The sequence below is a fragment of the Brachyistius frenatus genome, unplaced genomic scaffold, assembly GCF_029030835.1.
Source record: "Brachyistius frenatus isolate BFR_SWC_R1_liver_20210118 unplaced genomic scaffold, ASM2903083v1 Contig_5, whole genome shotgun sequence".
Lineage (NCBI taxonomy): Eukaryota > Metazoa > Chordata > Actinopteri > Embiotocidae > Brachyistius > Brachyistius frenatus.
This window is the reverse complement of record NW_027210604.1, coordinates 5,098,241-5,121,582: the sequence shown is the minus strand read 5'-3', so window position 1 is coordinate 5,121,582 and position 23,342 is coordinate 5,098,241. Positions and strand designations below refer to the sequence as shown.

At 42.3% G+C, this 23,342-nt stretch overlaps 4 protein-coding genes across 9 annotated transcripts in view; 1 reads left to right on the top strand and 3 right to left on the bottom strand.

The window, feature by feature from the left end:
* septin8a (septin 8a) overlaps positions 1-23,342 on the top strand; it is a 251,550-nt gene that overhangs the window by 85,989 nt on the left and 142,219 nt on the right. The window lies entirely within an intron of this gene.
* Positions 1-23,342, bottom strand: part of kctd16b (potassium channel tetramerization domain containing 16b) — a 404,485-nt gene that overhangs the window by 373,276 nt on the left and 7,867 nt on the right. The window lies entirely within an intron of this gene.
* LOC138632489 (NEDD4 family-interacting protein 1-like) lies at positions 9,522-17,239 on the bottom strand. 6 transcript variants are annotated; one of them, XM_069718090.1, is made up of 8 exons: positions 17,121-17,239; positions 15,477-15,564; positions 14,899-15,029; positions 12,912-12,971; positions 12,277-12,364; positions 11,918-12,042; positions 11,550-11,616; positions 9,522-10,779 (listed from the first exon to the last, which is right to left on the bottom strand). In XM_069718090.1, the coding sequence occupies exons 1-8, from the start codon at positions 17,148-17,150 to the stop codon at positions 10,676-10,678; spliced, it is 693 nt and encodes a 230-aa protein (XP_069574191.1). In that variant the 5' UTR covers positions 17,151-17,239; the 3' UTR covers positions 9,522-10,675. The 6 variants fall into 6 exon arrangements, with proteins under 6 accessions (XP_069574191.1, XP_069574200.1, XP_069574208.1 ...); XM_069718099.1 differs by having other exon boundaries at positions 12,912-12,968; XM_069718107.1 differs by having other exon boundaries at positions 14,911-15,029.
* Positions 18,252-22,208, bottom strand: endou2 (endonuclease, polyU-specific 2). Its single transcript, XM_069718650.1, has 6 exons — positions 22,069-22,208; positions 21,154-21,259; positions 20,198-20,319; positions 19,823-19,935; positions 19,270-19,423; positions 18,252-18,576 (listed from the first exon to the last, which is right to left on the bottom strand). The coding sequence occupies exons 1-6, from the start codon at positions 22,168-22,170 to the stop codon at positions 18,322-18,324; spliced, it is 852 nt and encodes a 283-aa protein (XP_069574751.1). The 5' UTR covers positions 22,171-22,208; the 3' UTR covers positions 18,252-18,321.

Below are 23,342 nucleotides of genomic sequence, written 5' to 3'. Positions count from 1 at the left end.
TCTCTTGCTGTTATTATATCTTCTGGAGTTTTTAGTAAAAGCTCAAGTTTCTGCTTTTTTTTTTATTATTACTTTCCATTACTCTGTGATTGTGTAACTATATTATCTGCTCCATTGTTGTGCAAACTAAGTAATCAGACCAATATTGTAGCTGCAGGAAAAAACAACAGATCTGCGCCGAGCCACAGTCTTTCCCCATGTCATGCTGCGCTCCACGCTGTGTCTGGCTTTTCTTTGTATTCAATCTGCCTTCTTGAATAAAATTTAAAAGAACAGTCCTGACTCAACGCTATTATAATAATAATAATAATAACTATTATTATTATTATTATTATCATCATAATTTAAAACCAAAATAATAGCATTGGAAAGATGCTGGATTGAGCAGCACATTTAAGTGAGTAGAAAATCACAACAAAATGATTTCCTCACAGCTATGCTCGGCGGTTTTGAACAGACGGCTACAAACGGCAAGAGGTTCGGATGAAACTTTTTTATTTTAATAACTCAGCGATTATGTCATGTGATGCTACGATCTTGAATGTTACAGAAGCTTCAATCGAAAGAGAACAGTGGCAGCGTTGGATTTTACTTTAAGTTTCACGATCTGCGTCTTCTGCACTCACTGTATACGGTATGACAGCGCACAGCAATACAACAAGCTAAACACAGATTGTCTTTCAAGCTCTTAGTGGAAGTAGTCATGAAACAGACAACAAATTTAGTGAGAGGGATTACAAATCAGAAAATTGGATAGATGCCGAGTCAGACCAAAGGTTTTCTAAATGAACACACAAAGTTATCGAATCAGTTGCATCATGACTCGAGTTAGGAAGAAAATATTAACAGCGAAAGATCATCAATTCCAACAGGATGCCATACTTGAGCATATATGTTTCCCCTATTTTCAGCACATGGTAAGGCTCAAATGAACTCTGCCAATTTCCCCAAAAATGACACCAAATTAAACATTTAGCATCTATTGAAACTTTGAGATCTCTCCTTGAATCTGAAACAAAGTTCTGCGGGCTCTGATAATGTTTTGCTGCACGCCGTGAGTTTGTACTGACTGACCATTGGTGCCAGTAGGTTAAAAGCTCCCTCTTTACCTGCATCAGAGCAGAGAGAGATGTGAGGCTGTGGAGCAAATGGAGAGGCAGACAGGGAGATGGAGATAAAGGAGGGAGAGCCCACAAGCAGGCCAGAAGTCCTCCAATGCTACTGCAGTGGAGTGACAATGAGAGAGGAGAGAGTATGAGTCATACACAAAGCCCTCCCTCTCTCCTTCGTCCCCCCCCCCCACCACCCCAACCCCACCCCCCGCCCATGTAGCCGGGTTACGTCGATCCTGACTCATTCATTCACAGCCGAGTCTCGAGCCTGCTTTTGTTATACAGATGAAATCGTGCTACTTAAGAGACCATCGCAGCTCTCATTATAGTGCTGTGACATACTTTATCGCGCTGGCTGCCGGAGCCCCATTCATAAAAAATGCTCCAGTCGAGTATGTGCAGAGGAAGACGCACGCACGCACGCACGCACGCACGCACGCACACACACACACACACATATACACACCTCCAATGCCATATTTGGATGTCTTGTACAGCTGAATGGGTTGAGAACGAGTGTGTGTCAGTGTCAGAGTTTGGTGTTTAATCCCCCCCAGGGGCCACCCACACTCAGACTGTGTGCACCCATAGCACTGTAACATATTTTGGATAAATTCCTGTGACTGTGCTGCATCTCTCTCCTTCTATATCACATGTGGCTCTCCCTTTTATGAAGTTCCACCTGTATCTGGTTATTTCTCCCTCCCTCTCAACATTTTTCTTCCTCCATCCTCCTCTTCCTCCTCACTCAGTTGGAGCAGCATCTACCTACATGTGGTTAGCTCATCTCCTTTTCTTCCTCTCCTTCTCTTTCTGGTTAGCTCATCTCATCTCTAGGCAGTCAGCTTTGCAGGCAGCTAATTATAGGCCACGCTGTGGAGCGCAGGGCCGGATGTGACAGCATGCTGTGTGTGTGTGTGTGTGTGTGTGTGTGTGTGTGTGTGTCTATATGTGTGTATGTGTGTGCGTGTCTGCTTATCTGTGTTACGTGCAGACATACTGTATATGTGACTGTCGCTGTTTGTCTTTCTGCATGTGTATGTTGTGTGAATATATATTATGTGTTCAGGTGACTGTGTATGTTCTATCTTAATGAGGACTTGTTGGATTTTTTTTTTTTTTTTTTGGACCGCCATAGTGGATACCTGGTCTTCCCTTCTAAAGGTTTGAGAATGTACTCCATCACTGACGACCCTCACAAGTATAATAATACAAAAGTGTGTGTGTGCGCGTGCGTGTGTGTGTGTGTGTGTGTGTGTGTGTGTGTGTGTGTGCGCGCGTGTGTGTGCGTGGATGAGCCACCAGCAGGATATCCAATCCCAGCCCCTCCCACACTGTACTGCAGCTCTGACTCATACAAGGTGGAGGCAGAGACAATCAGGGTCTGATGACTGGCAATGAGCATGCACACACACATGCACACACACATGCACACACACATGCAAGCGCACATATATACACGCAAACCCATACAGTCAGTCTATATGGCAAAGTCAACAGGTGTGGACATAATATACACACATGCATGCTATAGTACTGTGCATACTTTTCATAGACATGAACAAAAGCTAGGTTATATGGTTACTTCCATGTATCTATTTCAAACTATTTAACTTGTTGATGCCTTCCTGGTCAGGCTTCGACTGACAACATATCTTATACTCGTTTAAATGCCGAAGCCCAGTGGTGTCACTCGATAGAATATAAGATGTTCAACTTTTACCACAAAAAGTAAAAACGCACAAATACAGGGGTGAAATAAAAAGTATTAATCAGTCACGGTTTGGTGAGTCTCATGGGTTTCTATGGGTTGAGAAACATCTCATCTCTGGGTCAGTTTAAAGCCTAACAAAAGTGGGCAAACTTAAACTGATTTGTTTCAGAGCAACAGAAATATTTAAGTTGAGGGCAAGCAGCAACCAACAGTGACGTCACCCTTCGGTTTGTGAACTGCCATTCTGAAACCTTGAGTTCGGCATTTCAGTCGTCGACATCTTGCTATTTTGGAGCCAGAAGTGACCATATTTGGACGAGCTGGGCGGCGCAAGCGGTGGATCTGACTCATTCTGACTGGGAACCCGAGGAAACTACGTCCCACCCACCAACCTGACTGCACCCCAGGCCTGTCAATCAAACAGACATGGCACGAAAAATGCCCCTTTTTGAGACTATTATCTAATTAATGTTTAGATTATTTTCAGATGGACATCTAGAAAAAGAGTGATTTTTAGCTGACGACACGATAGTGACTTGTGGGAAAATGTATTGACTTGGTATTTCATGAGAGAAGTTGAATGGGAGTCTATGGAGTGTTGCACCTGAATATAAAGATATTTACTTTGAGTTGCGTCTTCTGGGTCGAAGGGATAAATATCCAATTTCAAAAATATGACAAAAATCAAAAGAAAACGTGTACTTGATCTATTAGTAACGTGAGGAGAAAATACCTATTCATCACTTAAAATCTGCAGATTCCAAACACTGATTGTGTGACGGTTGCTGTATTTCTCCTTTGCCTAGATTTTCTATAGTTCAGCAGGTTAAGGTGACATGCGGAGGAGGTGTCTGTGTTCGAAAGGACGAGAATATGCATTTGGATTTCTCTGAATGAAATAATGCTGCATCTATTCACACGCTACGCACATAGGTACGTACGCCTGCACGCACGCACCCACAAACAGACAGACAATGGCAACAGCTTCACGCGTAAAGGATGAGATCAGCAGCCAATGTGTATCTGCTCAGATGCCATGGGAACTCTCTCGCTCTCCCTCTTCTTTATCACTCATTCTTTCCTCTTCTCCTGCTCTGCGTCTGCCTCACGGCTTCCTGTGTCCCCCCCCCCCGTCCCCCTTCCCCCCTCCGCACTAAAAGGAGAGAGGCCTGTTCATTCATGCATTCAGCCGGTCAGCTGAGCGAGGAGAGGAGAGGAGAGGAGAGGAGAGGAGAGGAGAGGAGAGGAGAGGAGAGGAGAGGAGAGGAGAGGAGAGGAGAGGAGAGGAGAGGAGAGGAGAGGAGAGGAGAGGAGAGGAGAGGAGAGGAGAGGAGAGCTTCCTCCCTGCGATGAATAGGTCACCTGTGTTACATCACTGATGGGGGATGGAGCAGTGGGAAAGAAAAAAAAAGCCAAAGGTAGGACAAAAAAAGACTAGACTCCTCCTTTCCCTCTCGCTCCCTCTCTTTCTCTTCCTCATCCTCTTTATCTCTGTCTCTTCCTCCTCCTCTCCATTATCCCCTCCCCTCCCCATCCTGACGGTATGAGTCACAGACAGACTAGTTCCCTTGATGCACTGCGGAAACGTAATGTGACGTAGCCTCCATCTCTCCCTCCCTCCCTCCCTCCCTCTCTCCCTCCCTCACCGCACGCATCCCTCCATCTCTCTCATTCATTTGCCCGTCGCTCCTTCTCATTCATCCATCCTCCCGTCATAGCACAGCAAGCCTCCATTCACAAAAAGCCCTGCAAGCCGGGAGAGGGAGACGGCAGGTGGATTCACAGCGCCGGAACGAACACAAACTGTCACACCAAAATAATATTATACATCTCAGTCGAGTACAATAATACAGAACAATGACTTACAATGAAAATTCAAAACAATGATTAAACAAGCCGTGTGATTCAGAGATTCAGTACTTCTTACCAAAGAATGCAGTTAAGATAAACTGAGTATCTTGCCAGGTGTAGTGACCATCTTTGGATCAGAAGCGAGTTAGTTTTAACAATTACTTACTCGTTTTAAACGTTTAAATGTTGTGTGAGATTTACTGTTGCCATGGTTACGGCATGTGCTGTCAAAGATGAGCGAGATTGCTCACAGCAACTGATTTGTTACAGTAATTTAACTGTTGAGAGAAAGTATGGTCAAGATGTCCGGTTGTATCAAAAACAAAGAAAATGGACAGTTTACGATCTAAAACTGCATAGAATAGAATAGAATAGAATAGAATAGAATAGAATAGAATAGAATAGAATATTTCCAATAGCTCATAGGACCATGCAGGGGGAGCAGCTGGACGATTATCATTACAGCCTCCAACCAACAATCTACAGCCTTGTGGACAACAGGCAAATACTTTGAAGACAAAGAAGCCAGATGACATCACACTCTCATCTCTGACATCACTGCATCACTACATCTCTCCGGGCCTGATATGGTGCATGCATTCGCAGACTCGACACAAGACAGACAACGCAATGAATTTGTGTCTCATGATATTCAAAAATGTCTGCAGACGACGGAGCTCGTCAGCAGTCTGTGGGCACGAGCAGTAAAGTGAGAAACGAGGGTCATTTTTCACATTGGAGACTAAATAGTGCCAACCAGCAAGAAAACCAGAGGAAAAGATATGATGACGTGACATTATTGTCAATGGATGATTGTATGACATAAAATGGAGGCACCATAAAGATACAAAATATGGATACCATACATTAACAGTAAATGGTTCCTGGGCCACAGTCAGCACGTTCTATTGTACATTTAATCTCTTAGTAAATGCAACAGAAGAATCATGTTACATTTGCTGTAAACAGCTGATCAATACGAGTCAAAGTCACAGCAGCCAGGAAAAAATGGTAGTAATAATAAAGAGAATGTAATATACTTGCAGCATGAACTACTATTTAACCACTGCAACCATATTGAAAGATAAATAATATAGTCTGAATCCCCTGGGAATCCCCTGATTGTATTTTGTGTGATTCAGAGTGACTTAGAAAATGCAAATTCCACTGGAACTAAAAAAAAATCTTGCAAACAAACTGAGAATTAATTTAGGGAATATGAGCACAATGGGCGGATTAAATAAGAACAGTGTCATATAAGATTTGGAAAACAGAAACACAGTGTTTGCACAAACGGCTGAGAGATATGATCAGAAGACTTTTTTGATCGCATACAGTAAGTTATAATGAATGCCATAACTGAAGTGACCGACCTGCGGTCACAGGCGTCAGAAGCAAACGCTCCAGCGACTTGGGTCCAATTTTGTGAATGAACGGGTGACATTTAGGTTTACCCTGCTGGCTGGCTGGCTGAAGAGAGAGGAGCTGAGAAAATCTCAACGTACAGTATGATTCACCACAACAAAGTGTTAGGGAGGGGGTGGTGATGTCATCGGTGGTGGTGGTGGGGAGTCATGTGTGAGTCAGAGAGGAAAAAGAAGAGGAGGAGACGGAGGAGGAGGAGGAAGAAGAAGAGGATAAGGAAGAGAGGTGGGTAAGGAAAAAAAAAAAAGAAAGCACATGGGGAGGTGGGGTACCTGCTGTGTGTGACCCATGGTAACAGGCAATGTTGGCCTATGGATGACTCACCACAGCTTTACCAGCCACACACGCATACACACAATCCACAGGGATGCTCACGCTATTGGCCAAGACACATACGTGTAATACCACATCATGTATGCACATGTGTGCCATTTTAAGGCATTAGAAGCATCGACACCTCCACTCAACAGAAACGCACCTCGCTCACCTCGCATACGAACATGAATGCACACCCACAAAACTTATACGCACACACATGCCACATACAGTGCCGGGCGAGGAGGGGAGGGTCAGGATGACTCACACTTCAATGATAACACTCCTCCCCCTGCCCCAATCACACACACACATAGACACACACACACACACACACACAAGAAGAAGAAGAAGGAGATATTATTTGGATGCAACCCACATCCGCACCACATCCTGGGAACCTCCCATCTGAAAGTCAGGCTGACAGCAGGAGGCTCCGGCTGACTGCAGTTTGTCTAAGGTGATGGGAATTCTGTGGCAGGATATTCTGACTTTAAATAATGAAAAGATTCAGCTGAAATTGTAAAGGTTTGCAGTTGCTTGTCTGCCCTGGCCTCAAGGCTCCTTGTCCTAAAGGTGCTCGTCGGTTAACATCCATTTATTTTGGTTGCAATCAACTTGGTGGACACGATCAGAAGCCTATGCAAAGTGCACATATTATGTTTTTTTGTTTTTTTTGTAGCACTGCGACTAAAGATCACACATTTCAACGAAACCCTCTGCTGTCAACACAGAGGCTCACCATCTCCATCTTTGGCCAAGAAAGATAAACATGTTACAAGTGATTTTTCCATTGGCTTCTCACCTTTTAGCTCCATTTGTACTGAACACTGCCCTCTGCCTCTCTCGTCAGCACTACAAGCTAGTGCTGTCTTGTATACTCATAATTTCTGTGTTGCGTCTTCTGTTTACGCTGTTTCTTCGCCCACAGCAGCAAACAAATTTGCATTTGTGACAGCAAAATGAATCAGTTGAACTTGTTTCCGGTCTGTAAGCTAAATTCAGCTACCACTGCTATTTCGTACGTAGTTCCCTGGTGAAAGATCCACAAAAATACACACAAACTCTTAAACAATCTGAGCGGTATTAGGCAACAAAAAAATTCCAGTCTCCCTATTGTTTCAGACAACCGGCTTTTCATTTAGTAAATTCAAACTGTATTTGCACAGAACGTCTACCTAACAGAAGCCAGAAAAGTAAAAGCACGTCTTTTTGGAGAGAAGGCTCACTCCCACGCTCTCTGTAAATCATAAAGACTCCTCTTATCTTTTGATAGCAAAAACATGCAAGCAGCGCAGGCACTTGGCTAGCACACATAATTCCCATCAATTACTCCAAGAAATACTTCCGTCTCTGTAAATCGAGGGCAGCTGACAAGACACAGACAGGTCTTGGCACAATGGAGTTATTTTATGAATGACATCTGGATAACGAGAACACCTGCACTGGGTGACCCCGCCGGAGCGGAGGGGTGACGCTGCAGTGTGATTGAAGTGGACTGAGGCAGAATTAGTGTAAGATGGGGTCGATAGGGAATTTTTGTTGTTTGTGTGCTTTGTGAGGATTTACAGCTGAAACACTGTCAACAGTTAAACCATCTGCACCTGGCAAAATGAAGTTTGTTTATCCAAGTCATCTGGTGACGTGGTGATTCACTGGACCGGTGTTGAAGGTCTGGTGTATGACCTTCCTCCCTCATCCCCCTTCCCCCCCCTTCTTCTACAGGCTGTTTGTGCTGTGTCAAAACTAAGAAATGCATGTGTTAAAATACTCAGGCACCGAGCTTTCTAAAGCCGAGACGGTTTAAAGTTAACATTTTCAGCGCAGAGCCACGGAACATCTGTAATTTCTGAACAACAGCTGTTTCTACTTTACCAAAGTGCACACTGCAAAAGAAGAAATTACTTGAGGAAATCCGATTTTCAAAAAGTACCAGCGGAGCAGCAACTCAAAGTAAACAAACGGGTAAATCTATAGTTCACAAGGAAGAGAAACATTTGCTAAAAAATGTCAACCAACATTTAACGGCCTGCAATAAACTTGTGACAGAATCTCGTCATTCGGTCTAATTCATTAATAACAATAACTCCTCTAAAAAAAAAAAAAAAAAGTGTGGGTCAGATGATGTAAATTTAGAATTAATGCTAACAACCAGAAGACAAAGCACACTTTTAGACTTTTAAGAAACTGGAAAATCTGCATTACTTGATTTCAATGTTCTGCTCTTGGCCAAAGAGATTAAAATAAATGAAGAAAAATAATGATTCCTGGTTAATTGAAAGTGACGTCTGTGACCTGTGGAAAAGAATCTGAGTCAGAGCCAACTGAGCACCACCGGAGGCCCAAATCCAGCCATGTGGGACGGGTGGAGGGGAAGACCTAAGAGATGATGCGACACTGTACGACACCGAAAAGTTTCCAGTGAAACCAACGACTGTTCCAGTTGGTGCGACACGTCTTCCAGGTGGGGTGAGCTTTACTTCCTGTTCAACTGCAAGCAAAAACACTGCTGACAGGTATAATTAGCAAACACCAGTAAATCATCACACACACACACACACAACACACCGTGTCTCGCGTGTTAAATTTAGCTCGACTAAAAGTACATCTCATGTCAGCAGCTGAACATCGTGGTCAGCAGCACGGCTTCCTCTCTCGGCGGCTGGAGACTGCTGGATCTCAGCAAGACCAGCAGCGTGAAGCTCAATTCAAACTAAACTGTAACAATCTATCTACTATAATCCAATCTAGTCTCCCAACGGTTTATTATCCACTGACAGAACTTGATTCCTCCAATTTAATATGACTGAAATAACTGCATTAAAATGTTTGCCTGCAATTGAATAAACTGTACACTATAAAGTCCTGCAACGATAAATAGCTACCGGTCCTAGTTAATATCAACATACCAGTCTTCAAGCAGCTCTCTGACATACGTGTCCATCAGATAAAGTGCTGTAATTTTAGGTTGTTGCATCGAGCCAGCTGACAGGAAGTGGTATCCTCCAACCTGCAATAACCAGCAGAACTAAAACGTCTGTTATGTCAGGACACATTTTTACCGGCAGCTCATTGCTTCTTTGATTAATAGCTCAACACCAAAATGTACTTTCCAAGTTTAATTCCAAACATTTTCCAAGCCAGGATACTTACAATTTTTGCACTAAAAAAAAAAATCATTTCCACTTCCACTAAAATGAGGGTAAAGCAGCAAAAAAAAAAGAGAATGAAATATATATATTTTAATGCCAGATACATCCAAAAAAAAAGTCTTTGAATTAATACATTTGTTGCTTTTCACAGGGCAGGTTTCCCAAATCACATTTGGCGTTATAGTATTTTTTTTTTTTCCTTGAATGGCACTAATGAGGTGCCAGTGATTACAGTCGGGGGCGTTAGAATTATATTGTTGACCAAAAGTGTCCAATTGCACATCTAAATCCAGTGACAGACTATCAACTTGTCCTTGAGCAAGGCAGTGACCCTCAGCCTGCACCAAAAGCGCTGCTCCTGAACATCCCTGCAGCTTTACATGTACAGCACATAGGGAAACAACATTCAGCGAGTGTATGGACAATTCAGAACTACATCAGGAAAATACTTCTGGGGGTGGGGGTGGGGGGGAACCTGATCTTTTACTCGAGCAGGCTTCAATCTTTTCAGCCCCTGAACCCACAAAAAGTTAATCATTTTCCCTTTACAGCCTTGTATTACCTGAATTGCTTCACAAAGAGCAAAAAGCATTGGTCAGAAAAGTTAAAAGCACATTACACATTAGTACTTCAAATATATTATCTCACATTGCATAAATCAACCCATAACCCCCAAATTACCCGCTAACCCCTGGGCTGTTCTCCTATACAAATTACTTCATCAAATAGAAGAAGGGGAAAAAAAAATAATAATAAAAAAAAAAATACAAACAAGACTGCCCCCTGGTGGCTAAACAGGAGAACAGCATATGCTGCTGCTACCACCAGATATTAAAATAAGGCATTAATTTATACATTACACACCTCATAATTGCAAATAGCACTTGACAGTTCACCACAAAAAAAAAAAAAAACTGAAGGGTTTTACAGATTTCTCAGCATTCACTGTTTTACACCCAGGGGACAACAGATGTCGTATTGTCCACAATCATGTCAAGCAGAGGGGAGGAAATGTTCTCCCTGTCTGATTAGATAAGATCAGACAGTATGTCTCACTGGAAAAAAAAAAAAAAAAAGACTGAAGGAGAGTGAGGTGGCGTGCTGCCTCAGTAGATGAAGAGGACCCGGGTGCGGGGCAGGGTGGAGAATGTGTCAGCCATCTTGCGGATTCTGGCATAGTTGATGAATCCTCGGAGGAAGAGCAAGAAGCCTGAGGAGGAAAAAGTGGGACCATGAGACTCAGAACGTCTCAAAAGTAACCAACTAGTACAGTAAACAATAACGCTTCAGCTCCATGTTAGGACCTGGCTGTTCTGATAAATGTGACAAGTCCATTATCAACGCCAATAAAAAAAATTCAATAAATAAAAAAAAAACAAGAGATAAAACTACCCTTACAGGGCAAACAGAGTTAAGATAAGTTCATGAAACAACTCTGCGAGGATAATATTATACAGGGGAGACGGTAATTGCTAGTACAATAGACACTTATATGTGTGAGGTTAAAAATAACTGCGAGATCAATTCTGGGCTTTCGATGAGGGTGACAAAACAGTAAAAAAAAAAAAAAGAAGTTATTTTGGGAGTACGAGGCTCCACAAATAAAAGTCCTGTTCATTTTTTTTCATCGACAATGTTAGCTCGCTCGTAGTCATTTGGTCCATTGTTAATCTAAAAATATGAATTATGGCAGCTTTAAATGATTCAGCAGAGCCTTGTGTTTCTGTTCAAAATTGTTAAGGATATCTTCAAAGAAAAAGTAAAAAAAAAAATCATTATATCACTCATCCAAACAAAAATCTTAACCAGCTTATAAGAACACAGTAACTAAGGCTAACTGTCCTGTTAATAATGTAATGTGATGTATATACAGCATAGGACACCTTCACACTAATGTGACTGAGCTCCGGAGAGCTGAAATGTGTCACAATCGGGATCAAAGCCATGTGATTCATTTAAATTCAGAGGTTTGCTACTTACCCAACACCAGGAACACCCACCACAGCCAGTACTGTCCATCAAAGTAACCGGGGAAGTACGTGGAGAACTAGAAACCCAACAAAACGACAGAAATGACTGGTTAGAATAAATATGGCCCGTACTGGTTTCACTCAAAGGGAGTCCAGCGTTTTAAAAAGTGAAAGAAGAAAGCGGCGCAGCTCTCTCTCTCTCTCTCAAGAGGGAGAGATCTTTGAGGAAATAGTTCAGCGCCGACAAGCCGACCACTACAGAGAACGACGTTAAAATACCACAGTGGCGTTTGGGGCTTTTTGATTTGTTTGCGAGTGCATAAAGCCGCATTTTTATGGCGTCTGTGTGTGTGCCGAGTAACGTCTTGAGTCCCGCACCCTGACTATGAGGATCCATTTGATGAGGGAGAGGCCGAAGCCCGAGATGGCTCCGTAGCGTCCGGCTGCGGAGGTGGTCAGACAGAAAGACAGGAAGAAGCCGATCCAGTTGAACAGGAACGCCACTGGACAGAGACGGGTTGAGGGAGAGGAAGAAAAAAACATTTTTTTTAAAAAAAGGGTTAAAAATGTAACAGTAAAAATTAAAAAATATATATATATTTTTTAAAAAGACAGGAAAAGTAATTTTGCGAATCATCATCTCTGCATAAATGTAGGGAGAGAGAGAGATGAGGAGCCGATGATGAAAGGACATGGGTAAGATGCGACAGTGGAGATGAGAAGATCGGGTAACTAACTGAAGAAAGTCAGCATGAAGATGCCATCATTTCCTATCCTCAGCTGATCAGCGTCTTCGAAGTCGTCTCGGGTCACAAAGTCTTCATCCTGTGATCGAACAAGTGACAGGAGAGCAAGTTAAAAAAAAAAAGAAAAAAGAGTTCAATCGCAGAAAAGCCAGCCAGTAGCAGAGAGCTTCCCAGAGCTTTAACTTTAATAATGTCAAACTGTTCCCCGTCTACAGATCATCCGGATCAAATATTTGGATCCCAAGTTTCGTTTAAACACACGAGTGCATTTAGAATTCTGCGAGCGGAATATAGACTGAGATCAATGCGAAGTGTGATTAAACCTGGGCGAGCACCTGCTAATGGAAACCAAGCTTCACCGTCAACAGAGAGGAAAGGTAACAAAACAACCAACAGACGAATGGAAAACACGACAACACGACGAGCTCCTTTAATTACTATCATCAAAAGTCCGGCGTCTGTCAGAACATCAGCAGGACCAGAAGATCTCACAGAGCTTACAACTAAGGACTAGCTGACACTAAATACACAGACATACGAGTGGGGGGGGGGGGGGGGGGCACTGAATACATACACACCAAACCCAGGACCTCATCATACACTCTCCTGCCACTCCACCAAGTTACCTCCAGTGAACTGCGAATTACATCGTCAAAAGTCTCCAGGCGCTCCCTGTGCTGAGGCTGCTGCCGAGCGGGAGGCAATGTGTGGCAAGAGAAACACAACACCAGCAATCAGACAAGAGTGGCCTTCACATGCGGGAAAGAGCAATGCATCACAGGGACCACTAGAGGTCGGACACGAGCCGTCAATTTTTCTGTTGCGTGGCTGTTTTTTTTTTGGTTTCGTTTTTTCGGACGAGTCTGCTGCCCGAACACGTATGAATTTTTTTTTTACCAAGAGGCTTTTTGTGTGTTAGTGTCTCGTGACAAGGGTGCACACGGGAAGTTAGCTGTGGAAGGTGAGGCGTGTTTTGCCTTTTGTAAATAAGAGAACCGCTACACCCTGCTGAAAGGGAAGGAGCTGCCACACACAAATAGTAAAAGTAAAAAGGACACAATTGTTTTTCCAAAAGATTTTTTTTTTTTACATAAGATCATGGCATTTGAAAAGGTGGTGTAAGTAAAGAGGGCCCTCTGGTAACACTTTGGGCTCCATCTCATCATGCACTCAGCCAGCTGGGAATTGTCAAAGTTCCCACTTGAGATCATCCCACTTCCAAATTGAGACTATTTGCTGCAGGACAAAAAAAAAAAAAAAAAAAAAAACTGGAAATCTGCTTACAACATCCAGAAAAGTGACAAACAACTTGGTCATCCATAAACTAACAGAAGAGGTCAGAAGGACAATATTATTTGTTGACTACATTTCTACGTGTTTTTCTTAGTTAATATTCAACACAGACAGCAAACTCGGTTAGGTCGGACTAACCGAGTCTGGCTATTTGACCTTATTTTCAGAGCGAGAACATTTCTTATCTTTCGCCACAAACGTTGTCACGTGACGTCGAACCTACATCGGCGAGCTCTCAAAAGATTCCCACTTTCTGTGTGGGACATTCCCGGTTCAGCAGGCGTTCAGGTGGAACCTCCTATTCGGAAGTGGGAGCTTTCCCACTTCTCAGTTGCACTTGACAAAATCCTGTTATAAAAGCAATGTACCGAGGTGCAAGCACACCCGGCTGTTATGCGGAATGAAGGGCGACCCTCTGATTGGTATATTTCATGTTGTGCACAAAACACAACTGTGATTAAAAAAAAAAGAGACGAAGTACAATCCCTCTGGACCGTGCGCCTTACTTACATATCTGCCGTTAAACCACCACGAGTGGATTTGGATTAATGCACTCGTGTCACACGCTCCAAACCTTGTGCTTATATTGTGCAAACAGAGCCCGTAGTTGCAGCGATGGGAAACTACAACAACTGCACCCGTAGTGTTTTGAAAGTGTATTGTTCATGGGAGATTTCATTGCGCATCTGAAGCAGCATATCATAACACAATTTTGATTAAGTGTCTCCCCAAAATTTCTAAATATTAACGGGACAATCCACGCCTTCATCATCGAGCATTAACTGACTGACGGGACTGTTTGAGCAGCAGTAAAAAAAAAAAGAAAGCTGAACAAACAAAACACAGTCGGAGTCCCATTGGACACGTTAGTTAAGATACCTGTAATGCCAACTCAGCAGTTTATCCGTCTAAAGCTGCCTCCACATTACAAATGCTGCAGCTTTATCTGTTCGTTTTTAGGGAAACGATCCCACGAACCCAGATAAAGAAGAGTGGATCAGAACAGAGCTGGCTCCTGTGAGCACGAGGGAGGCACAAAATATGACTAAATGTCCTTTCATATGAATGATAATAATAAAAAATAAAAAAAATTTAAAAAGTATTCTTAAATTTCCACGAGTCTGCTGTTGTTAAAGTAACAAAGGTGAGCAGAGGTTCGTGTAGGAAAGACAAAGAGACACAATCAGATGTATGGGAAAAAAAAAAAAAAACATTTCAATAGCAGAGCGCGAAAGACTTCCTTCCTTGCAGACAAGACAGGAAGTGTTTGAGCACAAGCTAAAGTGTTTTTGCTCGTGCGTGTGTGTGTGAGACACTCACTCTTCCAGTTGCCAGGGGAACAGTAGACAGAACTTTGGCTCTTTCAGCTTCGTCATAGGAAGGTAGCGTGGTTGCTACGTTGTATGATGGAGGCTTGGGGAAATCCCCGTCTTCCTTGTAGTCAAAATAGGCTGAAGGAGAAACAACACACAGTTTCAAACACAGAGGGACAAGTCAAAACCGAAATGAAGTCTTAATCATGTTGGCAAACACAACTCTGGGAACAGCGTGATGTTTTCATTTTCAATGGCAAAACTAAGACACGCGATGTGAAAATATGAATACTCAACACGTTCTCAATTATTCACACAAATGTCTGAGGAGCTTCGCCTGCGAACGGTGACGACGTTGGCAACCGACACGTTGCCTCTACCGGGCTACTCGTTTGGCCCTGTCGGATTTTCAAAGTGTACACTGCCGTTACGAAGGCACGAACGATACAACTGTCGTCAACTGGTTTCAGTAATCATACGGGGGCCATGTTTCCTCATGTTCCCCTGTGGCAAACAAACACAGCTACGCCACCATTGCAAACGAGCTCAGCACCGTGGAAGCATGTGCACGAGTCATGGTTTTACCAGAATTGGCCACCGCGACGCTGCTGTAAGGTGGCGGAGCATCAGCTGCTACCTGTGGACTCTCTTCTGGCTCCTCCTCATTGGGCAGCTGTGGAGGGAAGATAAACCACGCAATGGTTAACGCCGAATACCAAGCAGCGAGCCTGCGACACTAGGTTTGCAGAAGTATAAATTAAAGACTGACAATGGCCGCCTTTCCGCCCTTTGTTGTCAGTAAAGCTTTATTTCAAAGGTCCCATAGTGACTCCTGCCAAGGAGGTTAGGTTTTTGGTTTGTCGTGTCTTGTTTGTCAGCAGGAATACTTTCATGAAACTTATCGGGAGGGTACGGCAAACGAGAACCGACGGATCCAAATCGGAGGAAGAAAACCATGAATTATTTCTCACGTTCGTCCAACGTTGCAAGACGAGGCATTTCACCCACTGAACGCCACACATCTTAGAAATCCAGCGGATGGCCGCGCTGTTCAATAGTCGCAAAAACAAACAAAATATTAGGACTCCACAATCCACGTTCAGCGGTTTATGAAGCACCAGAGGTGTTATCCACTGGGACGGGGACGGCCTGCAGCAAAACGCTCATGCGGACACAACACAGAGCAGGTAAAACAAAAACAAAAAAACTTGAGGGATTTTTGGACAATCCACTGGTTCACCGGGATTCATCCCAGTATACTCGATGGCCGGTACAACACTGTGGAGATGTCAGGGACAGCGGTTCAAAAGGCAAGAACCAGAATCACGGTCACAATTACATCCAAAAATATTAAAAGGTCGCCGTTGCAGATGTGCATGAGGTTTAAGCATATGGTGACGAATGGAAACATTTCATCCACAGGTTTTTAAATGTGGATGTCTTTATTTAAAAAAAAATTAAAAAATTTAAAAACATAACGAAGCTGTTTTTTTTTTATTATTATTGTTTGCACTTATTAGAAAACCTATTCTTTTCATCAAGATTTGATCATTTCGAATATTTACGTCTCTAATGTCGTCAGCCATCATTTTTTTTGTCGGTTGTTAAGCTTTTATTGCCAAATCCACGAAAACCACACCGAAATGAACCAAAACAGCGGATCCACACGTACGTAATGAATAATACAATAAAAAAAAAATCCACACAACTCGCGACCTCCTGGATAGTTTTGATTTTTTTTTTTTTTTTTGCAATCAAATGATGCAGGAAAACACCCCATAAAATACACATTTGCGGTTTTTGACTGGGTTTATATTTGCAGTGATGAACGTGATATTAAGAGTAAAAACGTAATGCGGTCAATTTGGACTGAAGGGAGATCATCAGCGTCTGGGAGTAACTCGGCAGCAACTCGTCGACAGTCAAAAAGAGACCATTTAACAAGCCGGCAGGGCGACGTCGGCGAGACGCGAAAGCGAGTTCGCCTCAAGAAAAAAAAAAAAAAATCACCCGACGACAACGAGACAAATCGCGTCGACAATCAAACCGGTTGACGTCCATCTTCCCTTTTTTTTTTTTTTTTTAACAGGAAACCGTCGTCGTGGCGCGAAATCAAGACGCCTTCGCTGGAGTCGTCCGAACGAGCGTTGACCCGTTTTCACAGCTGACGTTAAAACGGACGTTGAATCTTTTAACGCGTTCGCTGGAAGTTCAGGAGCGTCCTCGTACCTGCTGGTATCCGCCGCTCGGTTCCGCCATCCCGGTTAAGAGCGGCTGGTTTTCGGCAAAACCGAGACTGAACACGACGAAAACCCGACGAAGACGAAATTATAGAACAGTAGAAAACTGTAAAAGTCGACCCTCGCCACGACGGGAACCTGCTTCTCGTCTCGACGGCTCGGTGCTTCACGCCACAATCAAATTTTAACCGTGTGGAGCTATAAAAAAAAAAAAAATAAATAAAACCCACAGAGCTTCCTGTTTAGGATTTCAAAATATAGTCCATGTTGAGGACCGATGGGTATTATTCTTGCAAATAAATCGAGCTTTTTAATAGTAGATTTTTTTTTTCTCCGTTATTATACCTATTTCAATTCATTCGTATCTATATCGTGAGGAAAAATCCTCTTATTTTGTAAAAAGATATTTCAAGTACTTTTATTTTGAAATTAAAAAAAACAAACTGTTTCTGACTTTTTCTTGCTTGACGTAAGCTCTTTGCTCGCCAAGCAATTGACGTCATTGGCCACAACAAACCCTCTACCGCCTCTCTCTGGAACAAAAGTGAAATAGCCAACAATAGCAAATGTTACATATAGTAATAACTAGGAGAATTAAACTACTAAGAACTAATTTTATCACCTAAAAATAATGTCGTGTGTTTTGTCTCATTCATTTCACGTCATGTGAAAATGTAATGGGACAAGGTAGCGTTGGTCGAAACTCCACAGCATTGAGACCACCCCGAGTGTCCGCTTAGAAAACAGTGATATCAACTGCATGTCACACCACCTATGCAAAGATGAAGCTGTGTATATACAAATGAATAAAATGGGAATATTATTGATGAGAGTGACAAATTAATTAGGCTAAAACATGCCACATACAAGGTGTTATGTTTGAATGAGTCTCACACTGGAGAAACTGACTGAGATCAATGTCCATCTTCAATCACCCGCGGCCACAGTCATCGTGCACATTTTGGGACTGAATCATTAAAATCAGTTATTATCTTTTTATATATTCCTCAAGACAGTCTCGGTCTCAGAATAGACGACAAAAGCGACAGTTGGGTCTTGAAAGGTTTTATTGTATCTTTATATAAAATAAAAAGACAACAATACCTAAGATATTTTTGGTATTTTAGGTCAAGTGTTAGAGAGCCTGTATCTCCAAGTTTTTTTTGTTTGTTGTTGTTGTTTTGGTGAACTTACAAAGGCTTCCGGTACTTAAGGAGCACAGGGTAGGTGGTGCCTATGTGCTTCTGGTTGTAGTGGTGGCAGACAATCTCCACGTCGTAAAAACTGAACTGGACTTTTACGCGCTCATTAGGCGAGTTGAGGAAACAGAGGGTGTAGAGGGCAAACTCGAACTCAGGACTGACACCTACGAAGATGCTGCCTTTGGGCTTTATACCGTCCTTCCAGCTGAACTGTAGCGCCATGATGTGTTTGTTCTCATCGGGCTGCAGTGAAGGGAGGGTGGGGGAGAGGAGGAGAAAGACATGGAAGAGAAAAGAAAAAGGTGACGAGGGATGGAGAAACAACAAACAGCTGTTGGCCCATTTCCATCAGTATTTGGAAAAGAGACAGGAAAGTGTACAGCCAGAATTAACAAGACGCACGTGTGAGACAAATGACTCGGCACTTATTCTGTCACTCAAAGATTTAACTGACCAATAGGTAATAATTTGAAAAAAAAAAAAAAATAAATAAACACGCGTGCTGTTTACAAGAAATCGAAAAGGGTGAGCATGAGCTCAGTCATGTGTAATGAAAAAAAAAACACAGGGAGCCGCTGAGCAAGAGGTGAAAGAGCAAACTCGTTTAGAGCAGGATGTGAGGTTTTTCATCAGCGTGTAAGAAAGATGCCGAAGGCAAGAGATCAGAGGAAGACTACACAGTAAGTAGATGGCATGAGAGAAGAGAGGGGAGACAGGCTTGTCAAATAAAGAATCTATAGATTAACTAGGAAGTTTTCAAATGTGTTCAAGAGAGACAGTAAAACAGCCCTCTCCCCTTACAAATATTTGAAAAACACAATAACATGCATCCTTTATTATATTCACAATATAATACAGATACTGTGCTGGCGGAAACATATTCAGGCCCCGTTTTTGTCCACGTGAGGAAAAGCCAAACACCAAATAGCAGCATACCTGGGGTGAATGTGCACTGACACTGTAGCCCTTGTAATCGATGTGCCCCAGCTTCTCTTGCAAGTACAGCTGGATCCAGTTGTGAAAGCCGATGACGGTCCGCCCTCCTCTCGTCTCCCCGACGAACACGTGTTCGAACCCCGAAGAGTCTGGCCTGGAGGGAGACATCAGTCCACGCACACCTTTGCTGACACGTTGCCATACTGATTCCAGGCGCTAGTGTGTTATTTTTGCACGAAGGGTTTTACTCTCTTGTGAGCAGAAATACATTTTTGAAAAAAAAAAGGTGTAATTTCATCAGACATTTCATAAACGCTTAATTTCTGAGGTATGTGAAACTGCACATTCAGCAGATTGGCACCCGTGAGCACGATCGCACATTATCTCATGTGTTACTGGGACATCGTGTGGCGTTTAGTGGCTGCAAACATGTTGCAAATAGATATTTTAAGCGTGGACGTGCTGCACAGAGCCCGTTTCTACACGGTTACCGTCGCAGTGCTGCATTCCGCCGGGGAAGTTGTACGGAGGTGCTGCGCCAGATTCCACCTACCTGCTGGATCCTTTCCTCGCATAGAGTTCAAACCAGATCCTGTACAGCTGCTCCTTGAATTTCGTCTCGTCCTTGGGAGAAAGGTGCTTCTCTACCAGGTATTTATGGGCGATCTGAATACAAACAAGGATTTCCTATTAAATGTTGTCGTTTGTCAGCAATGGGCTTACAGACCATTGTGTGTCAAGGACCGTTCACGGGTGTTATAGTTATGAGTAATACAAGTAAAAATCGAATAGCTGCTAGAGTCACTTTAAGAGTATTATATGATTATTTAAGCAATTGGGAACTTCTAAATAGTTTCTAGAAAAAAGAGGAGGGGTTTGGCGCACAGCATGCTGGGAGATGTTTCTACCCAAATGTCCCCAGTGATACCTTCATGGTGGGAGTCTGAATGATGGAGTCCAGGAACTTGTGGTTTTCTGCCACCTCCTCAGGGGTGACAATTTCTGGCTCACCAGTGTCACTCACATAGTTATCCAGCAGGGAGATAAAGGCTGCAGGAACAAACGCACACACACTCTTCAAAAGGTGATTTTTTTGTTCAATGTGGGGGAAAAAAACTATTACGTAACGATTAAGGCTGTGTGATCCCAGAAACATGAAAATGATGACAATCACCGTTTAGAGACAATCAAGCAAAGCTGAAAACAGAATCCTCTGGCTCAAAGTGTTATTTTTGAGACAGAAAAAGTATTGAGGAGAGAGACGTCCTGCTTGTTGTTGATGGGACAGCGCTCTTAGAGTGAATTCTGAGTGAACACCAGGCCATTACATAACCCAGCTCGGTATACAGCTCTATACAAGGGCTCGGTTTTCTCTTAAAGTTGTGCGTGCAACATAAAAGTGTGAAAATATCACTATTGCTGGAAGGAAGTGAGCTTCGGCAGTCATCGTGCGGAGGAGGACTTGGAGGAGAAGCCGGTGGTTGGAGAGGAGCATCTTTCTGCATCCAGCACATTGAAACCCCGTGTGCTCTGTGATTACGCAACATGCCACTGTTCGTCATAAGGAGATTAGGAGTAGATGGAAAAGCTTTACTCTGACGGGAGGTGACAAGGAGGATAGTGTCAAACTGGCAAACAGTGCTGTGGAAATGCGTGAAGAGATCATGTCTTCAAACATTATTGGCGGAGCAGTTGTGTAAGAGGCAGAAAAGAGACCATATCCAGATAAATCAGGCTGCGCCATCCCACAGAAACAAGTGAACGCCACTGAACGTTAAAGCTTGACTAAATTCATAATTAATGTCAAATCATGGTGACTCTGCAGCTCTGGCTCTGAGACGTCTCTAAACAAACTCGAATATTTCACCCCCCTCGTGCACTCACCTAAAAAAGTCTCCTTTTTGAAAATGTTCTCATCGACAAATGTAAACAGAGGATATCCTGCTGCGTCGCTGTTGTCATTGATGGACATGCTCTCCCCAGCTTTCCCCTGCGGCAGGAAGAGAAACACGCAAACTTCAAAATCTGACCCGCGTAAATAGTTTATATAGGCTTACTGTTTTGTTGTTGTTTTTTTTAAATTCCTCTATAAAATCTTAATATTCTGCCAATGCTCTTTTTATACACTACTTGAGATACATTTTGCGTCGCGCTACCTTTGCAAAATGGATGCATTGCCACTGTGTAAGGAACACAACAACTAATCTTTGTTGACAGTTTCCCATTGTATTCATTGTTTCCTGTTACTTCTTTACCTTTTCAATAGATCTGATGTTTTCTCTTTTCACACTGACGTGGAACAGCACAACAAAGCGATTCAGAGATAAAAGCCCAGTCTCTGTTTGCAGTGACAGAACAGTGCACACCCTGTGTTTCATGCTATAAAGCAACCCGAAAGATTTCAGGGGAAATTTACCAGCTGCGGCCTGTCTTCATTATTAACTAGAATTGTATAAAATGTCTTAAATTTAATATTATATTATAGATATTTATTGATGCTACTTGTGATTTAAGTCGCTTCAAGATGATACACAAATAGGTAAAAAGGCTTTTTTTTTTTAATTATTATTATATGTAGCATGTAGACGTGTTTTAGGGCCAGCTTGGTTGTCTGTAAAGGCCAAACATGAAGGCAATAGGTAAACTGCGAACTAATGTGTGTGTGTGTGTGTGTGTGTGTGTGTGTGTGTGTGTGTGTGTGTGTGTGTGTGTGTGTGTGTGTGTGTGTGTGTGTGTGTGTGTGTGTGTGTGTGTGTGTGTGTGTGTGTGTGCGCGTGTGCGCGTGTGTGTGTGTTGCACCTGCAGAGAGATCCTGTAGTCTTTTCCAGGTTTGAGTCTGTTGACATCATTGTCCCAAAGCTCCTGCACCATGGACGACAGCTCTATGTCACTCTCAATCATGATATGACTGCTCGGTTGGGTTTTTGGTCTCGCGGTAGATGTGCTGTGGAGGGTTTGTTGTCAGTACAGTGTAAAGTTCTGACAAAAGAGGAACAGTTAATGAAGCTTTTACAAGTGGAGGAGACTCACAAAACCACGTTTAGTCTTTAGAAAGAATCTAAGATTAAGCTTTTTATTAATTTCATACATCTACTTCGCTCCTTTTCAGTGTCAGATAAATCGTTTTAAACCGTCTTTCGATGTTATATTGATGATCATGTCTTGATTATTTCTGCATTTTAGTGGAATGTTGAATTTTGAAATGAGTGTGACTTTAATTTCTATCGGTATACATTTGTGGTGAGTGTTCTGTTGAAGTTCTGTTTAAAATTTAATTCAATAACCATTAATTTTAGGAACTTTCAGGTTATGATAAAGTGGGTGCAAATAAAGGCTGTAAACAGTCTAAACCCATCTCATTACAGACGCTAATCAGTGACTGATTAATATACTTATATTATTTAAATTATTTTGTTAATCTGTACATAAATCTTTTTACTAATTTATAAAAGTTTAACCAACAAGAGTCAATTCAGTTTTATAGAGTTTGACAGGGGTAAGATTTAAATCCCAGGTCATGTCTTTTACTGAATGAGCAGGAGTTTCAAAGATCGGATGCACATGATTACATCTCACTTTTATAGAGGACAATAATCTATTTGAATGATCTACTAGAAAAAGAATGTAAAGTGTTTACTAAAAGTATACTTTTTTTTCATGAAATGGCTCATCACAGCCATGAAATATTCTGCTCTACAGATAATCACAGATTAGAATGGCTTCTTTCATTTTGATGTATTTAAACTCCTTATGTTCCTGGACAATAAGACAAGATAGATGATTCAATTTCATTCTGATTTCTCCAGTATAACGCGGCACATGGTTTGTCAGTGATTTATCAAATTTGTTGGCGACATACAAATTGTATCTGTCTATTATAAGACCACAGTAAAATGTTATTCATTTATATTATTCAAATTCAAACTAAACTTTGCTAAAAAAACAACAACTAAAAAAAAACCAGCCACCAATCAGCACTGTATCGAGACCGTCATTTGAGATGAGGTGCTCAATTGAAAACCATCACGAGAAATTAAACCGTAGGAACTTATAGGAATTATTTTGAACATGGT